The sequence below is a fragment of the Ipomoea triloba genome, chromosome 12 (genome assembly GCF_003576645.1).
Source record: "Ipomoea triloba cultivar NCNSP0323 chromosome 12, ASM357664v1".
In the NCBI taxonomy this organism is placed as follows: Eukaryota; Viridiplantae; Streptophyta; class Magnoliopsida; order Solanales; family Convolvulaceae; genus Ipomoea; species Ipomoea triloba.
In genome coordinates this window covers 22,210,073-22,220,787 of record NC_044927.1, presented here as the reverse complement: position 1 = coordinate 22,220,787, position 10,715 = coordinate 22,210,073, and the positions used below count along the sequence as shown (strand labels likewise).

At 31.3% G+C, this 10,715-nt stretch overlaps 1 protein-coding gene across 1 annotated transcript; it reads right to left on the bottom strand.

Moving 5' to 3' along the window:
• Window positions 1–7,773: 7,773 nt before the first annotated feature.
• Window positions 7,774–9,017, bottom strand: LOC116000239. The gene is made up of 2 exons (XM_031240275.1): window positions 8,609–9,017; window positions 7,774–8,498 (listed from the first exon to the last, which is right to left on the bottom strand). Exons 1-2 carry the CDS (start codon window positions 9,003–9,005, stop codon window positions 8,464–8,466), a joined length of 432 nt encoding a protein of 143 aa, XP_031096135.1. The 5' UTR covers window positions 9,006–9,017; the 3' UTR covers window positions 7,774–8,463.
• Between the last annotated feature and the right edge of the window lie 1,698 nt (window positions 9,018–10,715).

The window sequence follows — 10,715 nt, the reverse complement described above, 5'->3', positions numbered from 1 at the left end:
ATATATATATATATATATATATATATATATATATATATATATACGGTATTATGTATGTATATATAAATAATAATAATAATAATAATAATAATAATAAAAATAATAATAAAATTACACGTATATATGTATATATATAAGATTGTACATATATACAAGTCTTCTTCATATATTCACCACAACATAATCATACCCATATCTACACATATACTCATGCTATACCACAATCACACCAAATTTCATCTACTAAAATCTTTATATCCATACTTTATCAAGAAATTCATGAATATCATGGTGGAAAAAGGTTTTGGTGGACATAAAGATTACCTTATCTTCTTGAAATCTCACTAATTTCCTTTAGATGCTCACTCTTCCACTTCCTTTGGTTCTTCTACACAATCCATAAATTATCCACAACATACATAATATTAGATCCTTGAGAACACTAACTATACTAGAATAAATAGCAAAAATAGGATTTCCTACCTAAAATTTTCCTAAAAATTCTAGGAAGTGTATAACATCATCACCCCATATTTAAGGAAACAATACTTGGATTCAAGATCTAGGAAGGAAAATAAAGCTTTTGAACCGATTAAAATGGAATTTTACCGAATATTTGTGATCTTGATGAAGGAATTGGCTATGGAAGCTCTTTGAACTCAAGGAAGAAGATCAAATATTTTTCCTCTCTCTCTTCCTCTCCAATATTTCGGCCAAAGAGGGGAAAAATGGAAAAAACAAAGCTTATATATTATTTCTTATAAGATAGGGATGAAACATGTGGTAAAGGAAGTGACACTTGTCACATTCTTGTGGTTCCAAAAATAAAAATCCTCCAACTTATCAGTTGTGGTCCAAACAGATAAAGTTTCGGTGGAAAATAATTTAAATAGGAATAATTTTGAAACCAAAAATTTATTCCAGACTAAAACTCAAAATTGGGCTAGGTTCGGTACACCGCGAAACATAGCGATGCTACGATCAAAACAATTTTTTTAATTAATTTTTTTTTCCGCTATGGCTAACTTAATTAAATAGGAGCTTTTAGTAAAACAAAATTTCGGGGTATTACATGACATTTTTTCTCCTTTCCTAGTATATATATTAAAAAGGAAGTGATTTTTTCCACCCATCCTAGACAAAGAATTCAACATTGAAATTTGAAATCAATCAAATTAATTATTATTATTATTATTATTATTATTATTATTATTATATTACAATACATTCCAATTAATTCATTACAAAATCCTTAAGCTTTATTAATTTTATACATACATACATACATACATATACATATATATATATACACACACACACACACACACCAAATAAATGTCTTACAGAATCTTTAAGCATTTTAGATTTTTTAAGCATTATATGTATATATAAAATATTTAAATTAATTTTTCTATATAAAATATTATAATTATAATGTCTTTACATGGGACAGTTGGAATATAAAATATTAGACATTAGACAAAATTATTATTATTATTATTGTTATTGTTATTATTATTATTATTATCATTATTATACCATACATGCTTACTTTTTATTTTTAATTTCATTAAAAAAATTATAATTATTTATGCCATGCAATTTTAATTACGGTTGAAATATAAAATACGGTTAGAATATAGAATATTATAATCTTTTTTTTTTTGAGAAAAAAAAACATAGGAATATAAAATATTCTAATCTTTCATATTTTCTTTCATATACCAATTACGGTTGGAACATTTCAATACAATACAATGATTAGTTTTTATTTTTGTTTTTGTTTTTTTTTTGTTTTTGTTTTTGTTTTTGTTTTTTTGTTTTTTTTTTTTTTTTTTATGTAGGAAGAAAAAATCGTTAAACAAAATTATAATTATCTATGTCATGCAATTTCAATTACGGTTGGAATATAGAATATTGTAATAATATTCGATAGGAATATATAATATTATAACTTTTTTCACATTTTGTTTTTTCCATATACCAATTACGGTTGTAATATTTTAATACAATACAATGATTAGTTTCTATTTAAATTTCATTTCCATATACCAATTACGGTTGAAATATTTTAATATAATATTTAACTAATTCTAGAACCTTTAAACTTTATTATCTACATATATTCAAACTAAAGTTTACACTGACAGAATGCATGAGTATTTAGGTAAAATAAATGATATATTAGATGGTAGAGTGCGAAAAATAATAAAAAAATACTACTTAATTGGTCACGATGGTGAAGTTTGAAAAGAAAGACCAAAGATCGAGTTTCGCCAGTCAAGCAGAAGTATATGGTCACAATAAATGTAATGTTATAGATAATGGAGTTATAGTGTACAACTTGAATTATAAGAGGCATTATTATCTTACAATGACTTTCAATATGTTGAATTTTATCCATAGTTGAAGTAATATTTCTATATATTTTTTTTTATATAAACAATGTCTTGTAGTGCATAAGATTATCTTTATTTATTTGACATTTTTTATTTTCTAAACGTGACACGTAATAGCTACGATAAAAACATGTAATGATTTATGTTTAATATCACACAATTGTATTAATAGATAAAAATACAAATGACGCATTAGTCATCTTAGTTTACAAATTTTAGCTTTATATTTTTTAAATAGAAAAAATCAACCAATATCTTCATATTGTGCAAGTTGGATTTATTATTATTATTATCATTCAAAACATCCCGTATTGGTCCTAGTATTATTCTGGCATGACTATTTTTTGTCCCCCATCAACAAAATTGTTGAAATGTCATTAAATACAAGGACATCGATCTCGATCTATTTTTATACAAAGAGAGTTGACCCACTATATTTTAATTTTTTATTTTTATTGAAAAAAAATCATAATTGAAGACCAAAATTTCCTTGTATTTTATGAAATTTATACGATTTTGTTAGTGAAAAACTAAAAATGGTCATGCCACAATAATACTAGGACTAAAATGAAATATTTTTTTTAAAAGGACTAAATGTGAATTGCAACCTATAAATCTAGGACTGAAAATGGAATTAACTCTATTTATATTTATTAAAAATTTTAGACAATATTGTATTTGAGATTCTTTTGGAATGTAAATATACTACGGAGTATTATTATTGTAATTATGAAAAATACTTTTTTTTATTACATCATCTAACAAACGATTTGACAAGTACAAAGGCTTTGACCTGCCCCAACACCAACACATCTACAACTATGAGGCATCTCGCTTGCTGGCCAATGAAATAGTGCCAAATTTCCACAACTAATGCTCCCGCATACATCACTTGTAGTAAAAGTTCCTGGGCAAAACTTGAGTTGACCTAAACATAAATTTTTAAAAAAAAAAATTAAAAAAGGAGGTGAAAAAAAGTTTTTAAAAAATCAAACATAAGGTATTATATTTTATCAATTAATATACAGTATATTAAAAATTGAAAAAAACAATACCTAGAGAAGGGTTTAGTAGAGTAGAAAAATCGCCAGAGAAAGAATCACAAACATATTGCAGTTCTTCATGATCTCTGTTGTATGTTGCAACAGTAATTACTTTTTTGAAATGAAGGATTATATTTTTTTTTCACAAGGTATTACATTTATATAGGTCTTGCAAATGAACAATATTGTTAAAAGGATTTTATGTGCAAATATAAGTATGGTAGATTACCATAAGGATTCACGGAATTAGTGTAATGCAATATTTTTTTTTCTTTTACATTAATGATTAGAATTGTTATTAATTAAATGTAGTATTTTTTTACTTTTATATCAATGATCAGAAGCGTTATCAATTTAATGCATTAATATTATTTCCTTTTACGTTAGTGAGTAGAAAGGTTATTAATTTAATGTAATAATTTTTCTTCCTTTTATGTCAATACTAGTAATACCCCATCCCACTGCACGTACTCCTTTAGCAACTGCGAACTCGATTAAAGGGAATATGAAGTAGGATTAATGTTTGGGGTTCAAATGCGATTTGGATAGACATATTGGCTTTGTTTTTCATAACTTATTTTAGAGCTTATAACTTATTTTAAGTTAGTTATACGCATTGTTTGGTAAAACATATAGAGAGCTTAAAATAGTATACTCTATAACTTAGTTTGGAACGGCGTTTCAAAATAAGCAACTGACATTTTAATTTTTTATCCTTTATCTTTATTAATTTATAAAAATGACACCATATACCCTTCATTACTCAAAATCTTAATATCATAGTTTTTTTTTTTGAATACAATATCATAGTTTATCATTTTACACTTATCAGCTAATTTAACAATTAAATTTACCATACATTTCAATTTTAATTAGTTAGCTTATTAGCTACTAGCTTTTCGGCTTTCAGCTAAACATGCCAAATAGAGCCATTATATGACCAAGAGAAAATTTAGTAAAATCATGAAAGTCAAGACCAAAACATTAAAAAAAAAATTGTTTATTGGGGATCGGACTAAATTTAAAAAATATATATTAAAGTTTTTGACTAAATTTGATATTTAGTTATTTACCCTTAAAATATAAACGAGTTATAAAAGTTATTACCACTGCGCATTTAAGTAATATGAATGTGACTGAGGTTAATTGGTTAGTTCAGCCATGTTTTGATGGCACATCTTGAAAAAAGAGGTCACAACTGTAAGAATTAAAACTGAACTGAAGTATATGAAATATAGGATCTAACCTCCAGCCATAGTTATTTGTTTGATGATTGCCTGATCTGCTTACTGCTGTTGCTTGAGCTTTCTAATTATTTTTCTCTCACTTGACTCAACTCTCTCAGATGGTGTACAAGACTGTATGTCAAGCAGTGAGGGGGATTTTGATGGCCTTTATATAGTTGCATTCCATCAATGCACTAATCATGAAAATTTTCCTATTCTTAATTATTTGCACCACTTTCTGAATAAGAACAAAACATAAATTAGTGGATCCCTAATTTAGGTGTTAGTGTATCCCTGATTTAAGGTCATAGTGGAGTTTAGTGGACTCATACTTTTGACCTTTTATTATTTGTTCTTACATTCTCCCACTTGGTGCAAATATCAAACTCAAAGTACAAGATAACACTAACCATAATGATATGTCCTCATTAGTGCGAGTAATATCTATTATGATTAAATGTAAACTGCCTTTAAGTACTTAATTAGGAAACAAGAAAAACTTAATGAAAATAAACCTTATGTTTATTTCAAATCCGACTGAAATATTTTCTCAATAAATTTAAAGTGTTCATACTAGAATGAGAAAATTTCTGAATGCAAAAGAATTTCATTAAAACTGAATGTATATATACAAATTACAAATTGGGTGAAAGTCCCATCTTTTCAGCAAGATCCTTGATTTTAAATGGAGGCATGCCTTTAGTCAAGGGATCTGCTATCATCAACTCAGTACTAATGTGCTCAATGACCACAATTTCTCTTTTAACACGCTCCCTAATAGCTAAGAACTTGATGTCGATGTGTTTGCTTCGACTCCCACTTTTGTCGTTCTTAGTTAGGAAGACTGCAGCTGAGTTGTCACAATAGATTTTTAACGGCTTAGATATAGAATCCATAATTCTAAGCCCAGAGATGAAATTCTTAAGCCACACACCTTGCGAAGTAGCTTCGAAACAAGAAACGAACTCGGCTTCCATAGTAGAAGTAGTTATTAAAGATTGTTTAACACTTCTCCATGAGATAGCCCCACCAGCCATGATAAACACGTACCCAGAAGTCGATTTTCGAGAATCAACACAGCCAGCAAAGTCCGCATCAGAATATCCAATAACATCCAAGTTATCTGTCTGCCTAAATCCAAGCTTGTAATCTTTAGTACCTTTGAGGTACCTTAAAACTCTTTTTACAGCTCTCCAGTGGTCCATACCTGGATTATGCAAATATCGTCCTAGCATTCCAACAGCAAAAGCAATGTCTGGTCTCGTACATACTTGAATGTATCCAAGGCACCCAACTGCTTCAGCATATGGAATAGTCTTCATGGATTCTTTCTCCAGGTCACTCTTAGGGCATTGATCCATATTGAATTTATCTCCTTTTGCTATTGGAGCAACATTTGGTGAACAATTTTTCATCTGAAATCTTTCTAAAACTTTGTTTATATAGGTTTCTTGCGATAGACCCAGTATGCCCCGGGATCTATCCCTATGAATCTTTATGCCAATGACATAAGATGCATTACCCATGTCCTTCATATCAAAGTTCTTAGAAAGGAATTGTTTCACGTCACGAAGCATCCCCATATCATTAGCGGCAAGCAAGATATCATCCACGTATAAAACTAGAAAACAAATTTTGCTCCCACTCACCTTATGGTATATACAATGATCAGAGGGATTCTCAACAAAACCAAATGAAGAAATAACCCCATCGAACTTAATGTACCATTGGCGGGAGGCTTGTTTTAAGCCATATATGGATTTCTTAAGCTTGCATACTAAATTTTCACCATCTTTAGAAGAGAATCCTTCAGGTTGTTTCATGTAAACTTCCTCTTCTAGATCACCATTAAGAAAGGCAGTTTTCACATCCATTTGTTGCAATTCAAGATTAAAATGTGCAACTAAAGCCAAGATAATTCGAAGAGAATCTTTCTTTGATACAGGAGAAAAAGTCTCCTTGTAATCGATTCCTTCTTTTTGAGTAAATCCCTTAGCAACGAGTCTGGCCTTGTATCTTTCAATGTTACCTAATGAATCTCTTTTGGTTTTAAAAACCCATTTACAAGAAATAGCCTTGGCCCCATTAGGTAACTCAACAAGATCCCAAACTCCATTACTCTTCATGGAATTCATTTCATCTTTCATGGCTTCTAACCACAAATCAGAATGTTCACAATTCGTGGCTTGTGAAAAAGTTTCAGGATCATTTTCAGCTCCAATGTCAGATTCTTGTAGATACGATTCATAATAACTAGGTAATGCTGAACGTCTTATCCGAGTAGACCGTCTTAATGTTGAACCACCGATACCTTGAGAAGGTTGCGGGGCAACTACCTCTTCAGGAACTAAGGGTAGTTCTTGAATTTGTTCAGTCTGTATCGGTTCAGGAACTTGCTGTAAATCCTGAAATCGTTGAGTTTCAGCAACTTGTGGAATGTCAATGGTGGGTTGTATAACCGCGGGTGTTAATGAAGGAACACTGCGTATAAGTACAACTCCATTAGATGACGTAGAAGGGTGAGAGTCGATATGATCAAAAGTAGGAACTAAGTTCTTAAATCGATCTCTCCCACTAATCAAGTCATCTTCAAGAAACTTAGCATTCCTTGATTCCACTATCCTAGTAGTATGTGATGGACAATAAAACCTATAACCCTTAGAAGATTGTGCATATCCAATAAAGAAAGCACTAATTGTCCTCGGGTCAAGTTTCTTTTCTTGTGGATTGTATATTCTCACCTCAGACGGACATCCCCAAATACGCATATGATGCAAACTCGGTTTCCAACCTTTGAATAACTCAAAAGGTGTCTTAGGGACAGCCTTGGTAGGAACACGGTTTAATATATACGTTGCCGTCTTAAGTGCTTCAGTCCATAATGTTTTTGGAAGTGTGGAGTTTATCAGCATACTCCGCACCATATCCAAAAGAGTCCGATTTCTTTTTTCAGCAACACCGTTTTGATCCGGAGATCCAGGCATGGTGTATTGGGCAACAATCCCATGTTCTTGAAGAAATTTAGCAAACGGACCTGGTGCTTGTCCATTTTCAGTGTATCTACCATAATATTCACCACCTCTATCTGATCTAACTATTTGTATTTGCCTCTTGCATTGGTTTTCAACTTCAGCTTTAAATAATTTAAAGGCATCCAATGCTTCATGCTTATTATGAAGTAAATACACATAGGTAAATCTTGAGAAGTCATCAATGAAGGTGATGAAATATTTCTGACCATGCATGTCCATATCAGGACAACATATGTCAGTATGAATAATTTCCAACAATGTTGAACTTCTATTGGCACCTTTCTTTGACTTGTTTGTCTGCTTACCCTTAATGCAGTCAATGCAAGTCTCAAAATCAGTATAGTCTAGAGTAGAAAGTACTCCATCCTTTACTAATCTTTTAATACGCTCAAGGGAGATATGACCTAATCTCCGATGCCATAACATTGAGGAATTTTCGTTAATACTGCATCGTTTAGTGCCGTTTTGAACATGTAAAGAATTATAAATTGAAACATTCTTTAAGTTAAGACGATAAAGACCATCAGATAATGTACCAGTGCCAATACAAGTAGAATTCTGAAATAACTTGAAATACTTGGCATTAAATTCAAATTTAAATCCAAAGGGTACAAGTCTAGAAACTGAAATTAAGTTCCTAGAGAAACTAGGAACATAAAATGTCTTATCTAGCGTCAAAACGAAACCATTATTCAAAACTAAAGTACAAACTCCGACAGCTTCTACAGGTGATGCAATCTTGTTTCCAGAGAAGATGCTACACTCAGTTCCCGTTGGCTGTCTCAGATTTGTCATAGCCTGCAAGGAGTTTGCAATGTGGATTGTTGAACCAGAGTCAATCCACCAAGAATTAGTATTAACTTCTGACATATTGGATTCAAAACATACAAAAGAAGAGGAAACATTACCTTTTTGGGACATCCACTTCTTGAATTTGATACAGTCCTTCTTCATGTGTCCCTTCTTTTTACAAAAGAAACACTTCTGTATCTTCTTAATGTCAACTTTTGGGGGCAGTTTGCCCTTAGCTGCTACGGTGGATCCCTTGGACTTTCCAGATTTTCTTTTATACTTTGTTGTGGCCATTAGAGCGTTTTCCCCAATCTCAGTCATAAGCCTTTGTTCTTCTTGCGCACACATGGTTATCAACTCATTGATAGACCAATCTACTTTATGTGTGTTGTAAGAAATCTTAAAGGGGCTATATTCTTGAGGAAGGGTATTAAGTGCAAAATGCACCACAAAAGTATCTGGTAAAATGATTTCCAGCTTCTTTAGTTGAGCTGCAATATCCCTTACTTGCATGATGTGTTTACGCGTGCCCTTAATAATGGTAAGACGAAGATTGATAAATCGCATTATTAGAGTACTTGCCGATGATTTCTTTGAGTCAACAAATTGATCATCAATGGCCTTGAGCAGAGGCTTGGTTTTCTGAATTTCCTCAATGGAACCACGAATTTCTCTCGAAATTTTTGACTTAATGAGGTGCACACATAACCGATTGGATCTCTCCCATCGTGCACGAAGCTGCTTGGCTTCGTCAGTGCTTTCTGTAGTAACCTCGGAGGGTTCCTCATTCAGAACAGCGTAATCTAACTCTAATAATCCCAAATGTAGGAGAATAGCATCTTTCCACTCTTTGTGATTATCGTCGTTAAGCAAAGGAACATCAATAGTTATGGTTTGAGTGACGGGTAGAGTTGCTGTAAAGAGTAACAATGAATGCTTGGTTAGAATTTTTCGAGGCAAAAAAATATAGAGAGATAGACTGAAGTGCATATTGTTACCAATGTAAGTTATGCAAAAGATAGACTCGTATGCCATAAAAATTGCCTGTGGGCTAAATTTTTACGCACAATGAATCTATCAAGACTGAATGGTGGAAATAGAATGAGTACGATTTTTATTTGATTTACCACCCTTAATGACAAAACTACCAAACTATATGCCGATACATAATCCCTGTGGGTAAATTATGATCATAGTTTCGTATTTCATCCTAATTAACACTACAAATACAACAAAATTGCCTGTGGGCGAAATTTTATCATATTACGCAGAGTTAACCACAATATTCTTGCCTTAACTTTATGTGAGTAAAACTTAAGATGTAATTTTGGTAAATTGAAGATGCTGTGGCTACTCTTTAATCGACCAAAATTAAATATTATCACATTGGCAAGAAAATCCTAACAAACAAATTGAACCAAATCATGATAGACAATCCTTAGGTATACTCCCAGGAAAGTTGGTAGGTGCTAAGGCTCCTTTAAAAACCAACTCCTTAGACAGAGTAGCGTCGCAAGGGGACTAGTAGCAATATGGCTGAAGGCACTACGGCAGTTTCAGCCAGCAAGGCGTTTTAAGCCAGGGCCATAGAACTAGTATTCCTCCCCAAGAAACTTCCCTAATTCATGTGTTCTCATGTTTGAAGTAAAATTGTTTGAGAGTTCTATAAGATTATGAGTTCACCTATGGATAAGGCTTTTAATAGGGTGAACTATCTTTGTGATTCTTTAATGTGCCCTTAAATAGACACAACTGAAGAGTAATAATATGCTTAATATATCCTTAAAGGCTCTAAATTCACCTAAAAGGCACTATATCATGCATAATAAACATTTAATTCAGACCTAGAAGGCTCTAAATTCATCCTTAAAGAACATGCTTTTCTAAAGGAATAATTATAACAGTCAAACAATTATTGCAAATAAAGATACATAGCATGCTCAAATTATGCATATTATTAACTCATACTTCACAATCAAATTGCAATACTTAAGGCAATTTAATATAATCCTCAATATTAAATTAAAATTCAAATCACAAATGTAAACTTAATATTTGTTCAAAATTGAATATAATTAATAGTAAATCAATGAGGAATTAAATTGAACAATTAAATATAGAAGAAGCCCAAATATGATGTAGGAAAAACACTAAAGCAAGCCCATATATAATTATAGTGAGCCCAAAAGTTAAAGCATGTCCAAATGACTTAAACAATCTAAA